The 24298-nt window shown below is 59.0% G+C and overlaps 1 protein-coding gene across 1 annotated transcript in view; it reads left to right on the top strand.

Moving 5' to 3' along the window:
• The window catches only part of LOC120919146, a 30040-nt gene extending 6431 nt beyond the window's left edge, over positions 1-23609 (top strand). Inside the window, exons 3-10 of the mRNA XM_040331179.1 lie at positions 3238-3298; positions 16988-17111; positions 17199-17258; positions 17335-17468; positions 20918-21229; positions 21314-21763; positions 21962-22687; positions 23078-23609. Coding sequence (XP_040187113.1) covers positions 3238-3298; positions 16988-17111; positions 17199-17258; positions 17335-17468; positions 20918-21173 — 635 coding nt within the window. The 3' untranslated portion in view covers positions 21174-21229; positions 21314-21763; positions 21962-22687; positions 23078-23609. The remainder of the gene's footprint in view (positions 1-3237; positions 3299-16987; positions 17112-17198; positions 17259-17334; positions 17469-20917; positions 21230-21313; positions 21764-21961; positions 22688-23077) is intronic.
• The last annotated feature ends 689 nt before the right edge of the window (positions 23610-24298 follow it).

A 24298-nucleotide genomic window follows, 5' to 3' on the forward strand; every position in this document is an offset into this window, starting at 1 on the left:
TTGCGCCCTCTGTGGGGGATGTCTTGCGCCCTCTGTGGGGGATGTCGCGCCCTCTGTGGGATGTCTTGCGCCCTCTGTGGGGGATGTCTTGCGCCCTCTGTGGGGGATGTCTTGCGCCCTCTGTGGGGGATGTCTTGCGCCCTCTGTGGGGGATGTCTTGCGCCCTCTGTGGGAGATGTCTTGCGCCCTCTGTGGGGGATGTCTTGCGCCCTCTGTGGGGGATGTCTTGCGCCCTCTGTGGGGGATGTCTTGCGCCCTCTGTGGGGGATGTCTTGCGCCCCCTGTGGGGGATGTCTTGCGCCCCCTGTGGGGGATGTCTTGCGCCCTCTGTGGGGGATGTCTTGCGCCCCCTGTGGGGGATGTCTTGCGCCCTCTGTGGGGGATGTCTTGCGCCCTCTGTGGGGGATGTCTTGCGCCCCCTGTGGGGGATGTCTTGCGCCCTCTGTGGGAGATGTCTTGCGCCCTCTGTGGGGGATGTCTTGCGCCCTCTGTGGGGGATGTCTTGCGCCCTCTGTGGGGGATGTCTTGCGCCCTCTGTGGGGGATGTCTTGCGCCCCCTGTGGGGGATGTCTTGCGCCCTCTGTGGGGGATGTCTTGCGCCCTCTGTGGGGGATGTCTTGCGCCCCCTGTGGGGGATGTCTTGCGCCCTCTGTGGGGGATGTCTTGCGCCCTCTGTGGGGGATGTCTTGCGCCCTCTGTGGGGGATGTCTTGCGCCCTCTGTGGGGGATGTCTTGTGCCCTCTGTGGGGGATGTCTTGCGCCCCCTGTGGGGGATGTCTTGCGCCCTCTGTGGGAGATGTCTTGCGCCCTCTGTGGGGGATGTCTTGCGCCCTCTGTGGGGGATGTCGCGCCCTCTGTGGGGGATGTCGCGCCCTCTGTGGGGGATGTCGCGCCCTCTGTGGGGGATGTCTTGCGCCCTCTGTGGGGGATGTCTTGCGCCCTCTGTGGGGGATGTCTTGCGCCCTCTGTGGGGGATGTCTTGCGCCCTCTGTGGGGGATGTCTTGCGCCCTCTGTGGGGGATGTCGCGCCCTCTGTGGGGGATGTCTTGCGCCCTCTGTGGGGGATGTCTTGCGCCCTCTGTGGGGGATGTCTTGCGCCCTCTGTGGGGGATGTCTTGCGCCCTCTGTGGGGGATGTCTTGCGCCCTCTGTGGGGGATGTCTTGCGCCCTCTGTGGGGGATGTCTTGCGCCCTCTGTGGGGGATGTCTTGCGCCCTCTGTGGGGGATGTCTTGCGCCCTCTGTGGGGGATGTCTTGCGCCCCCTGTGGGGGATGTCTTGCGCCCCCTGTGGGGGATGTCTTGCGCCCTCTGTGGGGGATGTCTTGCGCCCTCTGTGGGGGATGTCTTGCGCCCCCTGTGGGGGATGTCTTGCGCCCTCTGTGGGAGATGTCTTGCGCCCTCTGTGGGGGATGTCTTGCGCCCTCTGTGGGGGATGTCTTGCGCCCTCTGTGGGGGATGTCTTGCGCCCTCTGTGGGGGATGTCTTGCGCCCTCTGTGGGGGATGTCTTGCGCCCCCTGTGGGGGATGTCTTGCGCCCTCTGTGGGGGATGTCTTGCGCCCTCTGTGGGGGATGTCTTGCGCCCCCTGTGGGGGATGTCTTGCGCCCTCTGTGGGGGATGTCTTGCGCCCTCTGTGGGGGATGTCTTGCGCCCTCTGTGGGGGATGTCTTGCGCCCTCTGTGGGGGATGTCTTGCGCCCTCTGTGGGGGATGTCTTGCGCCCTCTGTGGGGGATGTCTTGCGCCCTCTGTGGGGGATGTCTTGCGCCCCCTGTGGGGGATGTCTTGCGCCCTCTGTGGGGGATGTCTTGCGCCCTCTGTGGGGGATGTCTTGCGCCCTCTGTGGGGGATGTCTTGCGCCCTCTGTGGGGGATGTCGCGCCCCCTGTGGGGGATGTCTTGCGCCCTCTGTGGGGGATGTCTTGCGCCCTCTGTGGGGGATGTCTTGCGCCCCCTGTGGGGGATGTCTTGCGCCCTCTGTGGGGGATGTCTTGCGCCCTCTGTGGGGGATGTCTTGCGCCCTCTGTGGGGGATGTCTTGCGCCCCCTGTGGGGGATGTCTTGCGCCCTCTGTGGGAGATGTCTTGCGCCCTCTGTGGGAGATGTCTTGCGCCCTCTGTGGGGGATGTCTTGCGCCCTCTGTGGGGGATGTCTTGCGCCCTCTGTGGGGGATGTCTTGCGCCCTCTGTGGGGGATGTCTTGCGCCCCCTGTGGGGGATGTCTTGCGCCCTCTGTGGGGGATGTCTTGCGCCCTCTGTGGGGGATGTCTTGCGCCCCCTGTGGGGGATGTCTTGCGCCCCCTGTGGGGGATGTCTTGCGCCCTCTGTGGGGGATGTCTTGCGCCCTCTGTGGGGGATGTCTTGCGCCCTCTGTGGGGGATGTCTTGCGCCCTCTGTGGGGGATGTCTTGCGCCCTCTGTGGGGGATGTCTTGCGCCCTCTGTGGGGGATGTCTTGCGCCCCCTGTGGGGGATGTCTTGCGCCCTCTGTGGGGGATGTCTTGCGCCCTCTGTGGGGGATGTCTTGCGCCCTCTGTGGGGGATGTCTTGCGCCCTCTGTGGGGGATGTCTTGCGCCCTCTGTGGGGGATGTCTTGCGCCCTCTGTGGGGGATGTCGCGCCCTCTGTGGGGGATGTCTTGTGCCCTCTGTGGGGGATGTCTTGCGCCCTCTGTGGGGGATGTCTTGCGCCCTCTGTGGGGGATGTCTTGCGCCCTCTGTGGGGGATGTCTTGTGCCCTCTGTGGGGGATGTCTTGTGCCCTCTGTGGGGGATGTCGCGCCCTCTGTGGGGGATGTCGCGCCCTCTGTGGGGGATGTCGCGCCCTCTGTGGGATGTCACATGCGGGTCGGTTATAAAGCGGCCCAGAAACCCTGCAGAACAGAGATTCCCAGATATGTGATTTTAGTAATAAACTGACCTTTAATAACGCTATTCTATTCCATCCCAGAGCAGGAGGTCGCGGGCCACATCAGAAGGCTCCACGTGCCACATGTGGCCCCCAGGCCACTGGTTGGGCACCCCTGGTCTAGAGGATAAGTCTGTGTGCAGGATTCAGCAGGGGGCGGGACGTATATTTGAACAGTCAAACGGTGAAATACTCGGATAGAATAGAGAGAAAGGAGATTCGCCGTTTTACTTGGCTCTGCAGATATATAGATATGCAAATGAGAAATCGCACTGAAGAGTAAAATGTAAAAACTGTATAGAAAAGCTCCGCCCTGAATGACGTCTTCTGCTTTCCTCAGGTGATCTATCTGATCCCGGCCAATCTCATTCTTCTGCTCAGCATCAATCCAGATGTAACCGGTAAGACACGCCCACATTAAAGACTGAACCCCACCCCCATACCATCCCATCATCTGATTCAGAAATCGTACAAGCAGACAACACCAGACAGGTTTGGCCGGGGTGGGGACGGTTTCGCTGGAGCGGTGGTGGAGCGGAGATGGGCTGTATAGGTTTCGAGGTTTTATAGGATGTTTTGGCTGGGGCGGGGCAGGTTTTGGCTGGGGCGGGGCAGGTTTTGGCTGGGGCGGGGCAGGTTTTGGCTGGGGCGGGGCAGGTGTTGGCTGGGGCGGGGCAGGTGTTGGCTGGGGCGGGGCATGTGTTGGCTGGGGCGGGGCATGTGTTGGCTGGGGCGGGGCATGTGTTGGCTGGGGCGGGGCATGTGTTGGCTGGGGCGGGGCAGGTTTTGGCTGGGGCGGGGCATGTTTTGGCTGGGGCTGGGCAGGTTTTTGCTGGGGCGGGGCATGTGTTGGCTGGGGCGGGGCATGTTTTGGCTGGGGCGGGGCATGTTTTGGCTGGGGCGGGGCATGTGTTGGCTGGGGCGGGGCATGTGTTGGCTGGGGCGGGGCATGTGTTGGCTGGGGCGGGGCAGGTTTTGGCTGGGGCGGGGCATGTTTTGGCTGGGGCGGGGCGGGTTTTGGCTGGGGCGGGGCATGTTTTGGCTGGGGCGGGGCATGTGTTGGTTGGGGCGGGGCATGTGTTGGTTGGGGCGGGGCATGTTTTTGCTGGGGCATGTTTTTGCTGGGGCGGGGCATGTGTTGGCTGGGGCGGGGCATGTGTTGGCTGGGGCGGGGCATGTGTTGGCTGGGGCGGGGCAGGTTTTGGCTGGGGCGGGGCAGGTTTTGGCTGGGGCGGGGCAGGTTTGGAACCTCTGTCCGCTTCTGTTAACATTTGTGTCTCCAATAAGTAAATTTCCCCTCACCCCTTGTCCCAGTAACACAGACAGGAGGATACATTTGTCACTTCCCCTCCCTATCCAAAGGCTGGGAGAACAACATATTTTTGCTCCCGGCTGCCTTAGCCAACCACGGGTGCTAAGGACATTAAAGGGGCCCAGCTCCTCCCCAAAGTCTTCTATTAATTCAAATATCAGGCCACACAACTGTCAATCTTAAAATTGAACAAAATGTATTTTTAGAAGTCTCTCACCTGTTCCTCCAGGATTTGCTCTTTACACAATGCATTTTACCCTCCCCCTGGGCTTTGGTGGAGTTGGAGCGGTGTTGGGGAGGAGCTGGAGCGGAGTCGGGGAGGAGCTGGAGCGGAGTCGGGGAGGAGCTGGAGCTGTATTGGGGAGGAGCTGGAGCTGTATTGGGGAGGAGCTGGAGCGGTGTCGGGGAGGAGCTGGAGCGTTGTCGGGGAGGAGCTGGAGCGTTGTCGGGGAGGAGTTGGAGCGGAGTTGGGGAGGAGTTGGAGCGCAGTTGGGGAGGAGCTGGAGCGCAGTTGGGGAGGAGCTGGAGCGGTGTTGGGGAGGAGCTGGAGCGGTGTTGGGGAGGAGCTGGAGCTGTATTGGGGAGGAGCTGGAGTGGAGTTGGGGAGGAGTTGGAGCGGTGTTGGGGAGGAGTTGGAGCGGTGTTGGGGAGGAGCTGGAGCTGTATTGGGGAGGAGCTGTATTGGGGAGGAGCTGGAGTGGAGTTGGGGAGGAGTTGGAGCGGTGTTGGGGAGGAGCTGGAGCTGTATTGGGGAGGAGCTGGAGCTGTATTGGGGAGGAGCTGGAGCGGAGTTGGGGAGGAGTTGGAGCGGAGTTGGGGAGGAGCTGGAGCGCAGTTGGGGAGGAGTTGGAGCGGTGTTGGGGAGGAGCTCGAGCGGTGTTGGTGAGGAGCTGGAGCTGTATTGGGGAGGAGCTGGAGCGGTGTTGGGGAGGAGCTGGAGCTGTATTGGGGAGGAGCTGGAGCGGTGTCGGGGAGGAGCTGGAGCGGTGTCGGGGAGGAGCTGGAGCGGTGTCGGGGAGGAGTTGGAGCGGTGTCGGGGAGGAGCTGGAGTGGAGTCGGGGAGGAGTTGGAGCGGAGTTGGGGAGGAGTTGGAGCGGAGTTGGGGAGGAGCTGGAGCGGTGTCGGGGAGGAGCTGGAGCGGTGTCGGGGAGGAGCTGGAGCGGTGTCGGGGAGGAGCTGGAGCTGTATTGGGGAGGAGCTGGAGCTGTATTGGGGAGGAGTTGGAGCGGTGTTGGGGAGGAGCTGGAGCTGTATTGGGGAGGAGCTGGAGCGGAGTTGGGGAGGAGTTGGAGCGGAGTTGGGGAGGAGCTGGAGCGCAGTTGGGGAGGAGTTGGAGCGGTGTTGGGGAGGAGTTGGAGTGGAGTTGGGGAGGAGCTGGAGCGGTGTCGGGGAGGAGCTGGAGCGGTGTCGGGGAGGAGCTGGAGCGTTGTCGGGGAGGAGCTGGAGCGTTGTCGGGGAGGAGTTGGAGCGTTGTCGGGGAGGAGCTGGAGCGGAGTCGGGGAGGAGCTGGAGCGGAGTCGGGGAGGAGCTGGAGCTGTATTGGGGAGGAGCTGGAGCTGTATTGGGGAGGAGCTGGAGCGGTGTCGGGGAGGAGCTGGAGCGTTGTCGGGGAGGAGTTGGAGCGGAGTTGGGGAGGAGTTGGAGCGGAGTTGGGGAGGAGTTGGAGCGGAGTTGGGGAGGAGCTGGAGCGCAGTTGGGGAGGAGCTGGAGCGGTGTTGGGGAGGAGCTGGAGCGGTGTTGGGGAGGAGCTGGAGCTGTATTGGGGAGGAGCTGGAGTGGAGTTGGGGAGGAGTTGGAGCGGTGTTGGGGAGGAGTTGGAGCGGTGTTGGGGAGGAGCTGGAGCTGTATTGGGGAGGAGCTGGAGTGGAGTTGGGGAGGAGCTGGAGTGGAGTTGGGGAGGAGTTGGAGCGGTGTTGGGGAGGAGCTGGAGCTGTATTGGGGAGGAGCTGGAGCTGTATTGGGGAGGAGCTGGAGCGGAGTTGGGGAGGAGTTGGAGCGCAGTTGGGGAGGAGTTGGAGCGGTGTTGGGGAGGAGCTCGAGCGGTGTTGGTGAGGAGCTGGAGCTGTATTGGGGAGGAGCTGGAGCGGTGTTGGGGAGGAGCTGGAGCTGTATTGGGGAGGAGCTGGAGCGGTGTCGGGGAGGAGCTGGAGCGGTGTCGGGGAGGAGCTGGAGCGGTGTCGGGGAGGAGTTGGAGCGGTGTCGGGGAGGAGCTGGAGTGGAGTTGGGGAGGAGTTGGAGCGGAGTTGGGGAGGAGTTGGAGCGGAGTTGGGGAGGAGCTGGAGCGGTGTCGGGGAGGAGCTGGAGCGGTGTCGGGGAGGAGCTGGAGCGGTGTCGGGGAGGAGCTGGAGCTGTATTGGGGAGGAGCTGGAGCTGTATTGGGGAGGAGTTGGAGCGGTGTTGGGGAGGAGCTGGAGCTGTATTGGGGAGGAGCTGGAGCGGAGTTGGGGAGGAGTTGGAGCGGAGTTGGGGAGGAGCTGGAGCGCAGTTGGGGAGGAGTTGGAGCGGTGTTGGGGAGGAGCTTGAGCGGTGTTGGTGTTGGGGAGGAGTTGGAGTGGAGTCGGGGAGGAGCTGGAGCGGTGTCGGGGAGGAGCTGGAGCGGTGTCGGGGAGGAGCTGGAGCGTTGTCGGGGAGGAGCTGGAGCGTTGTCGGGGAGGAGTTGGAGCGGTGTCGGGGAGGAGCTGGAGCGGAGTCGGGGAGGAGCTGGAGCGGAGTCGGGGAGGAGCTGGAGCGGAGTCGGGGAGGAGCTGGAGCGGAGTCGGGGAGGAGCTGGAGCGGAGTCGGGGAGGAGCTGGAGCGGAGTCGGGGAGGAGCTGGAGCGGAGTCGGGGAGGAGCTGGAGCGGAGTCGGGGAGGAGCTGGAGCGGAGTCGGGGAGGAGCTGGAGCGGAGTCGGGGAGGAGCTGGAGCGGAGTCGGGGAGGAGCTGGAGCGGGGAGGAGCTGGAGCTGTATTGGGGAGGAGCTGGAGCGGAGTTGGGGAGGAGCTGGAGCGGAGTTGGGGAGGAGTTGGGGAGGAGTTGGAGCGGAGTTGGGGAGGAGTTGGAGCGGAGTTGGGGAGGAGTTGGAGCGGAGTTGGGGAGGAGTTGGAGCGCAGTTGGGGAGGAGCTGGAGCGGTGTTGGGGAGGAGCTGGAGCGGTGTTGGGGAGGAGCTGGAGCTGTATTGGGGAGGAGCTGGAGTGGAGTTGGGGAGGAGTTGGAGCGGTGTTGGGGAGGAGCTGGAGCTGTATTGGGGAGGAGCTGGAGCTGTATTGGGGAGGAGCTGGAGCGGAGTTGGGGAGGAGTTGGAGCGGACTTGGGGAGGAGTTGGAGCGGAGTTGGGGAGGAGCTGGAGCGCAGTTGGGGAGGAGTTGGAGCGGTGTTGTGGAGGAGCTCGAGCGGTGTTGGTGAGGAGCTGGAGCTGTATTGGGGAGGAGCTGGAGCGGTGTTGGGGAGGAGCTGGAGCTGTATTGGGGAGGAGCTGGAGCGGAGTTGGGGAGGAGTTGGAGCGGAGTTGGGGAGGAGTTGGAGCGGAGTTGGGGAGGAGTTGGAGCGGAGTTGGGGAGGAGCTGGAGCGGTGTCGGGGAGGAGCTGGAGCGGTGTCGGGGAGGAGCTGGAGCGGTGTCGGGGAGGAGCTGGAGCGGTGTCGGGGAGGAGCTGGAGCTGTATTGGGGAGGAGCTGGAGCGGAGTTGGGGAGGAGTTGGAGCGGAGTTGGGGAGGAGCTGGAGCGCAGTTGGGGAGGAGTTGGAGCGGTGTTGGGGAGGAGCTTGAGCGGTGTTGGTGTTGGGGAGGAGTTGGAGTGGAGTTGGGGAGGAGCTGGAGCGGTGTCGGGGAGGAGTTGGAGCGGTGTTGGGGAGGAGCTGGAGCGGTGTTGGGGAGGAGCTGGAGTGGAGTTGGGGAGGAGTTGGAGTGGAGTTGGGGAGGAGTTGGAGTGGAGTTGGGGAGGAGCTGGAGCGGTGTCGGGGAGGAGCTGGAGCGGTGTCGGGGAGGAGCTGGAGCGGTGTTGGGGAGGAGCTGGAGCGGAGTTGGGGAGGAGCTGGAGCGGAGTTGGGGAGGAGCTGGAGCGGAGTTGGGGAGGAGCTGGAGCGGAGTTGGGGAGGAGCTGGAGCGGAGTTGGGGAGGAGCTGGAGCGGAGTTGGGGAGGAGCTGGAGCGGAGTTGGGGAGGAGCTGGAGCGGAGTTGGGGAGGAGCTGGAGCGGAGTTGGGGAGGAGCTGGAGCGGAGTTGGGGAGGAGCTGGAGCGGAGTTGGTGTTGGGGAGGAGCTGGAGCGGTGTTGGTGTTGGGGAGGAGCTGGAGCGGTGTTGGTGTTGGGGAGGAGCTGGAGCGGTGTTGGGGAGGAGCTGGAGCGGTGTTGGGGAGGAGCTGGAGCGCAGTTGGGGAGGAGCTGGAGCGGAGTTGGGGAGGAGCTGGAGCGGAGTTGGGGAGGAGCTGGAGCGGAGTTGGGGAGGAGCTGGAGCGGAGTTGGGGAGGAGCTGGAGCGGAGTTGGGGAGGAGCTGGAGCGCAGTTGGGGAGGAGCTGGAGCGGTGTTGGGGAGGAGCTGGAGCGGTGTTGGGGAGGAGCTGGAGCTGTATTGGGGAGGAGCTGGAGTGGAGTTGGGGAGGAGTTGGAGCGGTGTTGGGGAGGAGTTGGAGCGGTGTTGGGGAGGAGCTGGAGCTGTATTGGGGAGGAGCTGGAGTGGAGTTGGGGAGGAGTTGGAGCGGTGTTGGGGAGGAGCTGGAGCTGTATTGGGGAGGAGCTGGAGCTGTATTGGGGAGGAGCTGGAGCGGAGTTGGGGAGGAGTTGGAGCGGAGTTGGGGAGGAGTTGGAGCGGAGTTGGGGAGGAGCTGGAGCGCAGTTGGGGAGGAGTTGGAGCGGTGTTGGGGAGGAGCTCGAGCGGTGTTGGTGAGGAGCTGGAGCTGTATTGGGGAGGAGCTGGAGCGGTGTTGGGGAGGAGCTGGAGCTGTATTGGGGAGGAGCTGGAGCGGAGTTGGGGAGGAGTTGGAGCGGAGTTGGGGAGGAGCTGGAGCGGAGTTGGGGAGGAGCTGGAGCGGAGTTGGGGAGGAGCTGGAGCGGAGTTGGGGAGGAGCTGGAGCGGAGTTGGGGAGGAGCTGGAGCGGAGTTGGGGAGGAGCTGGAGCGGAGTTGGGGAGGAGCTGGAGCGGAGTTGGGGAGGAGCTGGAGCGGAGTTGGGGAGGAGCTGGAGCGGAGTTGGGGAGGAGCTGGAGCGGAGTTGGGGAGGAGCTGGAGCGGAGTTGGGGAGGAGCTGGAGCGGAGTTGGGGAGGAGCTGGAGCGGAGTTGGGGAGGAGCTGGAGCGGAGTTGGGGAGGAGCTGGAGCGGTGTTGGTGTTGGGGAGGAGCTGGAGCGGTGTTGGTGTTGGGGAGGAGCTGGAGCGGTGTTGGTGTTGGGGAGGAGCTGGAGCGGTGTTGGGGAGGAGCTGGAGCGGTGTTGGGGAGGAGCTGGAGCGGAGTTGGGGAGGAGCTGGAGCGGTGTTGGGGAGGAGCTGGAGCGGTGTTGGGGAGGAGCTGGAGCTGTATTGGGGAGGAGCTGGAGCGGTGTTGGGGAGGAGTTGGAGCGGTGTTGGGGAGGAGTTGGAGCGGTGTTGGGGAGGAGCTGGAGCTGTATTGGAGTTGGGGAGGAGTTGGAGCGGTGTTGGGGAGGAGCTGGAGCTGTATTGGGGAGGAGCTGGAGCTGTATTGGGGAGGAGCTGGAGTGGAGTTGGGGAGGAGCTGGAGTGGAGTTGGGGAGGAGTTGGAGCGGTGTTGGGGAGGAGCTGGAGCTGTATTGGGGAGGAGCTGGAGCTGTATTGGGGAGGAGCTGGAGCGGAGTTGGGGAGGAGTTGGAGCGGAGTTGGGGAGGAGTTGGAGCGGAGTTGGGGAGGAGCTGGAGCGCAGTTGGGGAGGAGTTGGAGCGGTGTTGGGGAGGAGCTCGAGCGGTGTTGGTGAGGAGCTGGAGCTGTATTGGGGAGGAGCTGGAGCGGTGTTGGGGAGGAGCTGGAGCTGTATTGGGGAGGAGCTGGAGCGGAGTTGGGGAGGAGCTGGAGCGGAGTTGGGGAGGAGCTGGAGCGGAGTTGGGGAGGAGCTGGAGCGGAGTTGGGGAGGAGCTGGAGCGGAGTTGGGGAGGAGCTGGAGCGGAGTTGGGGAGGAGCTGGAGCGGAGTTGGGGAGGAGCTGGAGCGGAGTTGGGGAGGAGCTGGAGCGGAGTTGGTGTTGGGGAGGAGCTGGAGCGGTGTTGGTGTTGGGGAGGAGCTGGAGCGGTGTTGGTGTTGGGGAGGAGCTGGAGCGGTGTTGGTGTTGGGGAGGAGCTGGAGCGGAGTTGGGGAGGAGTTGGAGCGGAGTTGGGGAGGAGCTGGAGCGCAGTTGGGGAGGAGCTGGAGCGGTGTTGGGGAGGAGCTGGAGCGGTGTTGGGGAGGAGCTGGAGCTGTATTGGGGAGGAGCTGGAGTGGAGTTGGGGAGGAGTTGGAGCGGTGTTGGGGAGGAGTTGGAGCGGTGTTGGGGAGGAGCTGGAGCTGTATTGGGGAGGAGCTGGAGTGGAGTTGGGGAGGAGTTGGAGCGGTGTTGGGGAGGAGCTGGAGCTGTATTGGGGAGGAGCTGGAGCTGTATTGGGGAGGAGCTGGAGCGGAGTTGGGGAGGAGTTGGAGCGGACTTGGGGAGGAGTTGGAGCGGAGTTGGGGAGGAGCTGGAGCGCAGTTGGGGAGGAGTTGGAGCGGTGTTGGGGAGGAGCTCGAGCGGTGTTGGTGAGGAGCTGGAGCTGTATTGGGGAGGAGCTGGAGCGGTGTTGGGGAGGAGCTGGAGCTGTATTGGGGAGGAGCTGGAGCGGAGTTGGGGAGGAGCTGGAGCGGAGTTGGGGAGGAGTTGGAGCGGAGTTGGGGAGGAGCTGGAGCGGTGTCGGGGAGGAGCTGGAGCGGTGTCGGGGAGGAGCTGGAGCGGTGTCGGGGAGGAGCTGGAGCGGTGTCGGGGAGGAGTTGGAGCGGTGTCGGGGAGGAGCTGGAGTGGAGTTGGGGAGGAGTTGGAGTGGAGTTGGGGAGGAGTTGGAGTGGAGTTGGGGAGGAGCTGGAGCGGTGTCGGGGAGGAGCTGGAGCGGTGTCGGGGAGGAGCTGGAGCGGTGTCGGGGAGGAGCTGGAGCGGTGTTGGGGAGGAGCTGGAGCTGTATTGGGGAGGAGCTGGAGCGGAGTTGGGGAGGAGTTGGAGCGGAGTTGGGGAGGAGCTGGAGCGGAGTTGGGGAGGAGTTGGAGCGGTGTTGGGGAGGAGCTTGAGCGGTGTTGGTGTTGGGGAGGAGTTGGAGTGGAGTTGGGGAGGAGCTGGAGCGGTGTCGGGGAGGAGTTGGAGCGGTGTTGGGGAGGAGCTGGAGCGGTGTTGGGGAGGAGCTGGAGTGGAGTTGGGGAGGAGTTGGAGTGGAGTTGGGGAGGAGTTGGAGTGGAGTTGGGGAGGAGCTGGAGCGGTGTCGGGGAGGAGCTGGAGCGGTGTCGGGGAGGAGCTGGAGCGGTGTCGGGGAGGAGCTGGAGCGGTGTCGGGGAGGAGCTGGAGTGGAGTTGGGGAGGAGTTGGAGCGGAGTTGGGGAGGAGCTGGAGCGCAGTTGGGGAGGAGTTGGAGCGGTGTTGGGGAGGAGCTTGAGCGGTGTTGGTGTTGGGGAGGAGTTGGAGCGGAGTTGGGGAGGAGCTGGAGCGGAGTTGGGGAGGAGCTGGAGCGGAGTTGGGGAGGAGAGTTGGAGCGGAGTTGGGGAGGAGCTGGAGCTGTATTGGGGAGGAGCTGGAGCTGTATTGGGGAGGAGCTGGAGCGGAGTTGGGGAGGAGCTGGAGCGGAGTTGGGGAGGAGCTGGAGCGGAGTTGGGGAGGAGCGGTGTTGGGGAGGAGCTGAAGCGGAGTTGGGGAGGAGCTGGAGCTGTATTGGGGAGGAGCTGAAGCGGTGTTGGGGAGGAGCTGGAGCGGAGTTGGGGAGGAGCTGGAGCGGAGTTGGGGAGGAGCTGAAGCGGTGTTGGGGAGGAGCTGGAGCGGAGTTGGGGAGGAGCTGGAGCGGAGTTGGGGAGGAGCTGGAGCGGAGTTGGGGAGGAGCTGGAGCGGAGTTGGGGAGGAGCTGGAGCTGTATTGGGGAGGAGCTGGAGCTGTATTGGGGAGGAGCTGGAGCTGTATTGGGGAGGAGCTGGAGCTGTATTGGGGAGGAGCTGGAGCGGAGTTGGGGAGGAGCTGGAGCGGAGTTGGGGAGGAGCTGAAGCGGAGTTGGGGAGGAGCTGGAGCGGTGTTGGGGAGGAGCTGGAGCGGTGTTGGGGAGGAGCTGGAGCGGTGTTGGGGAGGAGCTGGAGCGGAGTTGGGGAGGAGCTGGAGCGGAGTTGGGGAGGAGCTGGAGCGGAGTTGGGGAGGAGCTGGAGCGGAGTTGGGGAGGAGCTGGAGCGGAGTTGGGGAGGAGCTGGAGCGGAGTTGGGGAGGAGCTGGAGCGGAGTTGGGGAGGAGCTGGAGCGGAGTTGGGGAGGAGCTGGAGCGGAGTTGGGGAGGAGCTGGAGCGGAGTTGGGGAGGAGCTGGAGCGGTGTTGGTGTTGGGGAGGAGCTGGAGCGGTGTTGGTGTTGGGGAGGAGCTGGAGCGGTGTTGGTGTTGGGGAGGAGCTGGAGCGGTGTTGGGGAGGAGCTGGAGCGGTGTTGGGGAGGAGCTGGAGCGGAGTTGGGGAGGAGCTGGAGCGGTGTTGGGGAGGAGCTGGAGCGGTGTTGGGGAGGAGCTGGAGCTGTATTGGGGAGGAGCTGGAGCGGTGTTGGGGAGGAGTTGGAGCGGTGTTGGGGAGGAGTTGGAGCGGTGTTGGGGAGGAGCTGGAGCTGTATTGGAGTTGGGGAGGAGTTGGAGCGGTGTTGGGGAGGAGCTGGAGCTGTATTGGGGAGGAGCTGGAGCTGTATTGGGGAGGAGCTGGAGTGGAGTTGGGGAGGAGCTGGAGTGGAGTTGGGGAGGAGTTGGAGCGGTGTTGGGGAGGAGCTGGAGCTGTATTGGGGAGGAGCTGGAGCTGTATTGGGGAGGAGCTGGAGCGGAGTTGGGGAGGAGTTGGAGCGGAGTTGGGGAGGAGTTGGAGCGGAGTTGGGGAGGAGCTGGAGCGCAGTTGGGGAGGAGTTGGAGCGGTGTTGGGGAGGAGCTCGAGCGGTGTTGGTGAGGAGCTGGAGCTGTATTGGGGAGGAGCTGGAGCGGAGTTGGGGAGGAGCTGGAGCTGTATTGGGGAGGAGCTGGAGCGGAGTTGGGGAGGAGCTGGAGCGGAGTTGGGGAGGAGCTGGAGCGGAGTTGGGGAGGAGCTGGAGCGGAGTTGGGGAGGAGCTGGAGCGGAGTTGGGGAGGAGCTGGAGCGGAGTTGGGGAGGAGCTGGAGCGGAGTTGGGGAGGAGCTGGAGCGGAGTTGGGGAGGAGCTGGAGCGGAGTTGGTGTTGGGGAGGAGCTGGAGCGGTGTTGGTGTTGGGGAGGAGCTGGAGCGGTGTTGGTGTTGGGGAGGAGCTGGAGCGGTGTTGGTGTTGGGGAGGAGCTGGAGCGGAGTTGGGGAGGAGTTGGAGCGGAGTTGGGGAGGAGCTGGAGCGGAGTTGGGGAGGAGCTGGAGCGGTGTTGGGGAGGAGCTGGAGCGGTGTTGGGGAGGAGCTGGAGCTGTATTGGGGAGGAGCTGGAGTGGAGTTGGGGAGGAGTTGGAGCGGTGTTGGGGAGGAGTTGGAGCGGTGTTGGGGAGGAGCTGGAGCTGTATTGGGGAGGAGCTGGAGTGGAGTTGGGGAGGAGTTGGAGCGGTGTTGGGGAGGAGCTGGAGCTGTATTGGGGAGGAGCTGGAGCTGTATTGGGGAGGAGCTGGAGCGGAGTTGGGGAGGAGTTGGAGCGGACTTGGGGAGGAGTTGGAGCGGAGTTGGGGAGGAGCTGGAGCGCAGTTGGGGAGGAGTTGGAGCGGTGTTGGGGAGGAGCTCGAGCGGTGTTGGTGAGGAGCTGGAGCTGTATTGGGGAGGAGCTGGAGCGGTGTTGGGGAGGAGCTGGAGCTGTATTGGGGAGGAGCTGGAGCGGAGTTGGGGAGGAGTTGGAGCGGAGTTGGGGAGGAGTTGGAGCGGAGTTGGGGAGGAGCTGGAGCGGTGTCGGGGAGGAGCTGGAGCGGTGTCGGGGAGGAGCTGGAGCGGTGTCGGGGAGGAGCTGGAGCGGTGTCGGGGAGGAGTTGGAGCGGTGTCGGGGAGGAGCTGGAGTGGAGTTGGGGAGGAGTTGGAGTGGAGTTGGGGAGGAGTTGGAGTGGAGTTGGGGAGGAGCTGGAGCGGTGTCGGGGAGGAGCTGGAGCGGTGTCGGGGAGGAGCTGGAGCGGTGTCGGGGAGGAGCTGGAGCGGTGTTGGGGAGGAGCTGGAGCTGTATTGGGGAGGAGCTGGAGCGGAGTTGGGGAGGAGTTGGAGCGGAGTTGGGGAGGAGCTGGAGCGCAGTTGGGGAGGAGTTGGAGCGGTGTTGGGGAGGAGCTTGAGCGGTGTTGGTGTTGGGGAGGAGTTGGAGTGGAGTTGGGGAGGAGCTGGAGCGGTGTCGGGGAGGAGTTGGAGCGGTGTTGGGGAGGAGCTGGAGCGGTGTTGGGGAGGAGCTGGAGTGGAGTTGGGGAGGAGTTGGAGTGGAGTTGGGGAGGAGTTGGAGTGGAGTTGGGGAGGAGCTGGAGCGGTGTCGGGGAGGAGCTGGAGCGGTGTCGGGGAGGAGCTGGAGCGGTGTCGGGGAGGAGCTGGAGCGGTGTCGGGGAGGAGCTGGAGTGGAGTTGGGGAGGAGTTGGAGCGGAGTTGGGGAGGAGCTGGAGCGCAGTTGGGGAGGAGTTGGAGCGGTGTTGGGGAGGAGCTTGAGCGGTGTTGGTGTTGGGGAGGAGTTGGAGCGGAGTTGGGGAGGAGCTGGAGCGGAGTTGGGGAGGAGCTGGAGCGGAGTTGGGGAGGAGAGTTGGAGCGGAGTTGGGGAGGAGCTGGAGCTGTATTGGGGAGGAGCTGGAGCTGTATTGGGGAGGAGCTGGAGCGGAGTTGGGGAGGAGCTGGAGCGGAGTTGGGGAGGAGCTGGAGCGGAGTTGGGGAGGAGCGGTGTTGGGGAGGAGCTGAAGCGGAGTTGGGGAGGAGCTGGAGCTGTATTGGGGAGGAGCTGAAGCGGTGTTGGGGAGGAGCTGGAGCGGAGTTGGGGAGGAGCTGGAGCGGAGTTGGGGAGGAGCTGAAGCGGTGTTGGGGAGGAGCTGGAGCGGAGTTGGGGAGGAGCTGGAGCGGAGTTGGGGAGGAGCTGGAGCGGAGTTGGGGAGGAGCTGGAGCGGAGTTGGGGAGGAGCTGGAGCTGTATTGGGGAGGAGCTGGAGCTGTATTGGGGAGGAGCTGGAGCTGTATTGGGGAGGAGCTGGAGCTGTATTGGGGAGGAGCTGGAGCGGAGTTGGGGAGGAGCTGGAGCGGTGTTGGGGAGGAGCTGAAGCGGAGTTGGGGAGGAGCTGGAGCGGTGTTGGGGAGGAGCTGGAGCGGTGTTGGGGAGGAGCTGGAGCGGTGTTGGGGAGGAGCTGGAGCGGTGTTGGGGAGGAGCTGGAGCGGTGTTGGGGAGGAGCTGGAGCGGAGTTGGGGAGGAGTTGGAGCGGAGTTGGGGAGGAGCTGGAGCGCAGTTGGGCTGTATATACGTATTCTGGGAATGCATGACCAGCATTAATATAAAGGCTTCCATGCATGCTGGCCTTTGTGTCTTGTCATGCTTCTACTAGAGGTTACAATGGCCGTACATAGGGAGGGTGAACCGCATCAGAAGAGGAGAGTCTGGTGGGAAACATGAGTGACTTGAAGCAATATTTTCGTTTTGCGATCAGCGATTCTTTAGCTGGGGTTAGGCGCAGTGTTCTGGAGATGTCTTTCTATGATGGTTCACTTGGACAACATTGGAAATAAAATCTTGTGAACAGCAGAAGACAAAACTTGCTTTTCTTAATGGAATGTGGAAGAATTATGCCGCGTACACGCCATTTTTCGGCATGAAGTTTTTCCAACTTCATTATTAAAACGACGTTGCCCACACACCATCGTTGTTAAAAAATGCTCTAGCTAAGCGCGGTGACGTACAACACGTACGCCGGCACTATAAAGGGGAGGTTCCATGCGGATGGCGCCACCCTTGGGGCTGCTTTAGCTGATTCCGTGTTAGTAAAAGACGATTCGCGCTTTTCTGTCTGTTACAGCGTGATGAATGTGCGATCTCCATTATGAACGCTAGTTTTACCAGAACGAACGCTCCCGTCTCATAACTTGCTTCTGAGCATGCGCAGGTTTTTAACGTCATTTTAGCCCACACACGATCATTTTTTACAACCCAAAAAACGGCATAATTTAAAACGTCGTTAAAAAATGCAGCATGTTTTCGGGAAACAAAATTTGTCGTTTTTCAGAAGCCGAAAAATGATGTGAAGCCCACACACCATCGTTTTAAATAAAAAATTTTTTTTTTAAAACAACGTCTTTTTCATAGCGAAAAATGATGGTGTGTACGCGGCATTAGACCCCCTTCCAGGTTCCTATTGCTGTCTTGTGTCCCCACTGGGGAAATGTATGCACTCTGTGACACCGAGACAGAAATCCACCAATGGGGACACCTGATCTAAGTCGGGATTTCCCTCACTGTGCGGAGATTTCCTCTTATTTCCTGTAGTAGTGTCTCCGGACAGAACCTCCCCCCCCCCCCCCCCCCCCCGGTGTCACACAGACAGGGAAATAATAAAGTTTGACCAAAACGTAATGTTAGAAAGTTTTGGCTCTCGGTACGATGCTTTTAGATCTCCATACAGCAAATTCCCGAGAGATGCGTTTCAGTCGTGTGAATGTGGCGAAGGATAAAGTCCACATTGGAACGCGATATTATTCTGATTTGTTGTGCAGGTCATGTGATGTGGAAGACGCTATCGGATCTCCATTCCTTGCTGTGTCTGGTTGGAACTTTCTGTCTCTTTGCTTCTTGGCTTCTACATGGCAAGAAAAACCTTCTTCACGAGGAGGAGGGCAGGTAAGTCCTCACAGAAGGAGGGCAGGTAGGTCATCTTCCATCGCTCGGCCTCCTCCGGGGTTGTGATTTCTGATTTTGTCTCGCCAGGGAGCTCTCTGGATTGGCCATTATTGTATTGTGGCTTCTTCTCTGCCGGAATTCTGGGAGGTGAGTGTCTGTTTTCTGATTGTCCTCCCTTCTATATAACACTTTATATTTCTATATCACACCAAATGTCTTCCAGGCAGTCTGTGGGTGGCCTGAGGCTCCTAATCGCCGTCTCCATTTCAATCTTCCCCTTCATTACCTGGCTTTATATTTACTTCAACAAGGAGATGAGAACATTGTGGCCCCAACACTGCAAAACCGTCATCTGAGGTACAAGAACTCGCCGTGCGCGTTATCTATAGAATCTCCTCAAAGGGCTTGTAAAGGTACAACTTTTTTCCTAAATATCTTCCTTTTAACATAGTGCCGTCCTCCTTCACTTACCTCATCCTTCCATTCTGCTTTTAAATGTCCTTATTTCTTCTGAGAAATCCTCACTTCCTGTTCTTCTGTCTGTAACTCCACGCAGTAATGCAAGGCTTTCTTCCTGGTGTGGAGTGTCGTGCTCGCCCCCTCCCTTGGACTACAGGAGAGTCAGGACGCCCACTAAGACACAGCTCCTTTCTCTATCTGCAACATAGAGAGCGTCCTGACTCTCCTGTAGTCCAAGGGAGGGGTCAAGCAGACACTCCACACCAGGGAGAAAGCCTCACATTACTGTGTGGAGTTACAGACAGAAGAACAGGAAGTGAGGATTTCTCAGAAGAAATAAGGACATTGGAAGGATGAGGTAAGTGAAGGAGGACGGCACTGAGGTAAGTGAAGGAGGACGGCACTGAGGTAAGTGAAGGAGGACTACACTGAGGTAAGTGAAGGAGGACGGCACTGAGGTAAGTGAAGGAGGACGGCACTGAGGTAAGTGAAGGAGGACTGCACTGAGGTAAGTGAAGGAGGACGGCACTGAGGTAAGTGAAGGAGGACAGCACTGAGGTAAAGGAAGAGATTTAGGGGAAAACATTTTTTACCTTTACAACCCCTTTAAAGGACTTTGTGTAAAGTGTGACAATTTCATTTTGGAATGGACCGTAAAAAAAGTTTGTGCAGGAGCTTTGTCATGGTGGAAAATTCACTGAGTTCTGCTCCTTTTTTTCCGAACAGATTCCCATAAAAAAAATCGGAATTTCCAAGTAGGAATGTTGCGTGTTCTGTCAATTCCTAGCGAACGCACCAGCCTGGTATACGAGGGTTCGCACATCCTCCCGCCCCTCCTTACTGTCCATGTCCTTCTAAAATACTTCTTCATGGAATGGTCGCCCAAGCCTTTTGTAACAGATAAAATTTCATCCGCTGCTCCAGATTTCCATCACTCACATTTCTTCTACAACTCCGTAAAGTCTGCGACCCATGAGAGGGCAATTTATAACATATCAGAACAAGATTGAGTGCGAGCGCCTGTGTGACACACCACCATAGTGCTAGGGCGCGGGCATTCCAGGAATTAAATTGTCACACAATGTACCGTGTAACCAGGATACAAACAAAGCTACAGCCTCTGTCAGCTATTATCTTTTATGATAGTATATGGGATATTTCCCCTCCCGTCCTAGGAAGTAATGTGGAAACTCTCCAATAAAAAAATAATAATTTTTTAATAAAATTAACTAAACATTACCTCGGGGTTGGGGGTCAATAGGAGGAGTAGTAGTGCCCCATCATTGGTGTCAGTGGGAGGAATAGTGTCCCATCATTGGTGTCAGTGGGAGGAATAGTGTCCCATCATTGGTGTCAGTGGGGGGAATAGTGCCCCATCATTGGTGTCAGTGGGAGGAATAGTGTCCCATCAGTGGTGTCAGTGGGAGGAATAGTGTCCCATCATTGGTGTCAGTGGGGGGAGTAGTGTCCCATCATTGGTGTCAGTGGGGGGAGTAGTGTCCCATCATTGGTGTCAGTGGGAGGAATAGTGTCCCATCATTGGTGTCAGTGGGGGGGGAATAGTGTCCGATCATTGGTGTCAGTGGGGGGGGGGGAATAGTGTCCCATCATTGGTGTCAGTGGGGGGAATAGTGTCCCATCATTGGTGTCAGTGGGGGGAATAGTGTCCCATCATTGGTGTCAGTGGGGGGAGTAGTGTCCCATCATTGGTGTCAGTGGGGGGAGTAGTGTCCCATCATTGGTGTCAGTGGGGGGGGGAATAGTGTCCGATCATTGGTGTCAGTGGGGGGGGAATAGTGTCCCATCATTGGTGTCAGTGGGGGGAATAGTGTCCCATCATTGGTGTCAGTAGGAGGAATAGTGCCCCATCATTGGTGTCAGTGGGAGGAATAGTGTCCCATCATTGGTGTCAGTGGGGGGGGGAATAGTGTCCGATCATTGGTGTCAGTGGGGGGGGGAATAGTGTCCCATCATTGGTGTCAGTGGGGGGAGTAGTGTCCCATCATTGGTGTCAGTGGGGGGAGTAGTGTCCCATCATTGGTGTCAGTGGGAGGAATAGTGTCCCATCATTGGTGTCAGTGGGAGGAATAGTGTCCCATCATTGGTGTCAGTGGGGGGGGGAATAGTGTCCGATCATTGGTGTCAGTGGGGGGGGGAATAGTGTCCCATCATTGGTGTCAGTGGGGGGAGTAGTGTCCCATCATTGGTGTCAGTGGGGGGAGTAGTGTCTGATCATTGGTGTCAGTGGGGGGAGTAGTGTCTGATCATTGGTGTCAGTGGGGGGAATAGTGTCCCATCATTGGTGTCAGTGGGGGGAGTAGTGTCCCATCATTGGTGTCAGTGGGGGGAGTAGTGTCCCATCATTGGTGTCAGTGGGGGGAGTAGTGTCCCATCATTGGTGTCAGTGGGGGGAGTAGTGTCCGATCATTGGTGTCAGTGGGGGGAGTAGTGTCCCATCATTGGTGTCAGTGGGAGGAATAGTGTCCCATCATTGGTGTCAGTGGGGGGAGTAGTGTCCCATCATTGGTGTCAGTGGGGGGAGTAGTGTCCCATCATTGGTGTCAGTGGGGGGAGTAGTGTCCCATCATTGGTGTCAGTGGGGGGAGTAGTGTCCCATCATTGGTGTCAGTGGGGGGAGTAGTGTCCCATCATTGGTGTCAGTGGGGGGAGTAGTGTCCCATCATTGGTGTCAGTGGGGGGAATAGTGTCCCATCATTGGTGTCAGTGGGGGGAATGGTGTCCCATCAGTGGGAGGAATAGTGTCCCATCATTGGTGTCAGTGGGGGGAATAGTGTCCCATCATTGGTGTCAGTGGGGGGAGTAGTGTCCCATCATTGGTGTCAGTGGGGGGAGTAGTGTCCCATCATTGGTGTCAGTGGGGGGAATAGTGTCCCATCATTGGTGTCAGTGGGGGGAATGGTGTCCCATCAGTGGGAGGAATAGTGTCCCATCATTGGTGTCAGTGGGGGGAATAGTGTCCCATCATTGGTGTCAGTGGGAGGAATAGTGTCCTATCATTGGTATCAGTGGGGGGAATAGTGCCCCATTATTGGTGTCATTGGGAGAAATAGTGCCCCAAGGGCCAGAAAAAGTCTACCAATGAGGCGCATCCAGCCCTCCGTATGGAGACCACTTATCTAGTTCTATGAGAATTCCACTGTCACGTCTGTTCCTCTTACATCTATCTAGTCAGACTGATGCCGTCTGTCTGATGTTTGAGTAATTTGGAAAAGTTGTGAGCGACGTTTTGGTGGATAATTATTTTTACTTTTTGGGTTTTAATATTCGATAGACTTGTCTGCCTATTCAGGACAGATTTTGATAATTTGGTCTTTTTATTTGAATAGGAACAAAGAACCTCAAAGAATAAATGAAGTCCCCCGAAGTCCTTCCAATCCTTCTCGGGAATCGGACGTTCCTAAATACATAAAGACTTATTTTCTATTCAATATCTGGAAAGAGACACGTCATGGCTGGTCTATAGGCACAATGATAATCCCGAGGTCTACTGGACTGAGCCGTGTTGGGGACAATTTATGGAATGAGATGTCACTTTGTATTTATTTTATAGGACAAAAAAGTATTGAAAACAAGTGCAGATGACACGTGCGTGATTTGTGTCGGTGAAGGTGACACGTGCGTGATTTGTGGCGGTGAAGGTGACACGTGCGTGATTTGTGGCGGTGAAGGTGACACGTGCGTGATTTGTGGCGGTGAAGGTGACACGTGCGTGATTTGTGAAGGTGACACGTGCGTGATTTGTGGCGGTGAAGGTGACACGTGCGTGATTTGTGGCGGTGAAGGTGACACGTGCGTGATTTGTGGCGGTGAAGGTGACACGTGCGTGATTTGTGGCGGTGAAGGTGACACGTGCGTGATTTGTGGCGGTGAAGGTGACACGTGTGTGATTTGTGGCAGTGGCACGTGTGTGATTTGTGAAGGTGACACGTGCGTGATTTGTGAAGGTGACACGTGCGTGATTTGTGAAGGTGACACGTGCGTGATTTGTGAAGGTGACACGTGTGTGATTTGTGGCGGTGAAGGTGGCACGTGTGTGATTTGTGGCGGTGGCACGTGTGTGATTTGTGGCAGTGGCACGTGTGTGATTTGTGGCAGTGGCACGTGCGTGATTTGTGAAGGTGACACGTGCGTGATTTGTGGCGGTGAAGGTGACACGTGCGTGATTTGTGAAGGTGACACGTGTGTGATTTGTGGCGGTGAAGGTGACACGTGTGTGATTTGTGAAGGTGACACGTGTGTGATTTGTGAAGGTGACACGTGTGTGATTTGTGAAGGTGACACGTGTGTGATTTGTGAAGGTGACACGTGTGTGATTTGTGAAGGTGACACGTGTGTGATTTGTGAAGGTGACACGTGTGTGATTTGTGAAGGTGACACGTGCGTGATTTGTGAAGGTGACACGTGCGTGATTTGTGAAGGTGACACGCGTGTGATTTGTGGCGGTGAAGGTGACACGTGTGTGATTTGTAGCGGTGAAGGTGACACGTGCGTGATTTGTGGCGGTGAAGGTGACACGTGTGTGATTTGTGAAGGTGACACGCGTGTGATTTGTGGCGGTGAAGGTGACACGTGCGTGATTTGTGGCAGTGGCACGTGTGTGATTTGTGGCAGTGGCACGTGTGTGATTTGTGGCAGTGGCACGTGTGTGATTTGTGAAGGTGACACGTGCGTGATTTGTGAAGGTGACACGTGTGTGATTTGTGGCGGTGAAGGTGGCACGTGTGTGATTTGTGGCGGTGAAGGTGGCACGTGTGTGATTTGTGGCAGTGGCACGTGTGTGATTTGTGGCAGTGGCATGTGCGTGATTTGTGAAGGTGACACGTGCGTGATTTGTGAAGGTGACACGTGCGTGATTTGTGGCGGTGAAGGTGGCACGTGTGTGATTTGTGGCAGTGGCACGTGTGTGATTTGTGGCAGTGGCACGTGTGTGATTTGTGGCAGTGGCACGTGTGTGATTTGTGGCAGTGGCACGTGCGTGATTTGTGAAGGTGACACGTGCGTGATTTGTGAAGGTGACACGTGCGTGATTTGTGGCGGTGAAGGTGACACGTGCGTGATTTGTGAAGGTGACACGTGTGTGATTTGTGGCGGTGAAGGTGACACGTGTGTGATTTGTGAAGGTGACACGTGTGTGATTTGTGAAGGTGACACGTGCGTGATTTGTGAAGGTGACACGTGCGTGATTTGTGAAGGTGACACGTGCGTGATTTGTGAAGGTGACACGTGCGTGATTTGTGAAGGTGACACGTGCGTGATTTGTGGCGGTGAAGGTGACACGTGTGTGATTTGTGAAGGTGACACGTGTGTGATTTGTGAAGGTGACACGTGTGTGATTTGTGAAGGTGACACGTGTGTGATTTGTGAAGGTGACACGTGTGTGATTTGTGAAGGTGACACGTGCGTGATTTGTGAAGGTGACACGTGTGTGATTTGTGAAGGTGACACGTGTGTGATTTGTGAAGGTGACACGTGTGTGATTTGTGAAGGTGACACGTGCGTGATTTGTGAAGGTGACACGCGTGTGATTTGTGGCGGTGAAGGTGACACGTGCGTGATTTGTGAAGGTGACACGCGTGTGATTTGTGGCGGTGAAGGTGACACGTGTGTGATTTGTGAAGGTGACACGTGCGTGATTTGTGAAGGTGACACGCGTGTGATTTGTGGCGGTGAAGGTGACACATGTGTGATTTGTGGCAGTGACACGTGCGTGATTTGTGGCAGTGACACGTGCGTGATTTGTGAAGGTGACACGTGCGTGATTTGTGAAGGTGACACGCGTGTGATTTGTGGCGGTGAAGGTGGCACGTGTGTGATTTGTGGCAGTGGCACGTGCGTGATTTGTGAAGGTGACACGTGCGTGATTTGTGAAGGTGACACGTGCGTGATTTGTGAAGGTGACACGCGTGTGATTTGTGGCGGTGAAGGTGACACGTGTGTGAAACCTACATTTTTAATGTGCCATGTCATTTTGCTTCGGCCCCCAGGGAGGTCAGGATCGGCACTGAGTGTTGGTCACAAGAACAACCTAGTTAGGGTGTCACACAGAGGTGATCCAGTGTATACTTGTTGTTTTTCCATGTAGGAAACTTGGCCAAAGATAGAGAAATGCTGCAGCTTTGGTAATGGATAAAATCCTGTGTTAAGCTTAGAAGGCTTGCATAGTGAGGATCGGCCCTGACAAGACCCTTTGGCCCTATATACTTTGAAGAGCAGTATACAGGCGGTGCAAACAAGACAAGGACTGTAGGTTTGTTAAGTAGAATCAGAACCATGTCATACTTTGCTGCTGCATATTGCACAATTTCCTAAAGAGACCCTCCACAAACTCCATGACACTTGTGCCAGATGAGGCCACTGATGTGCCAGTGGTGGTGGCCCGTGACACTGTCCATACAGGCTTGGCCCCCCCAAAGTGCACGTGCTGTGTGGCAACAATATTTAGATTATTTTAGGGGGGGGGGGCATTACAATGCCAGATCTTGGCTCAAATTATTTTTTTGGCAAAGAAAAATTCTAGGAAAAAGGGGGGGTTGCCATCCGGGGCCCCCTTTGAACAAATTCTGTGAAGAACTCCTGTTCTCTGAAGGCCTCCATTATTTCTGCAAGTCAAAATTTAGCCAAAAAAACTGTCAGTCAAGCCTTAGCTTCCTCCCCGTATCTAACCCACAAACTCATCCACTGATCATAAAGTCCAAAAATCAAGTTTC

Source organism: Rana temporaria, chromosome 12 (assembly GCF_905171775.1).
Source record: "Rana temporaria chromosome 12, aRanTem1.1, whole genome shotgun sequence".
NCBI lineage: Eukaryota > Metazoa > Chordata > Amphibia > Anura > Ranidae > Rana > Rana temporaria.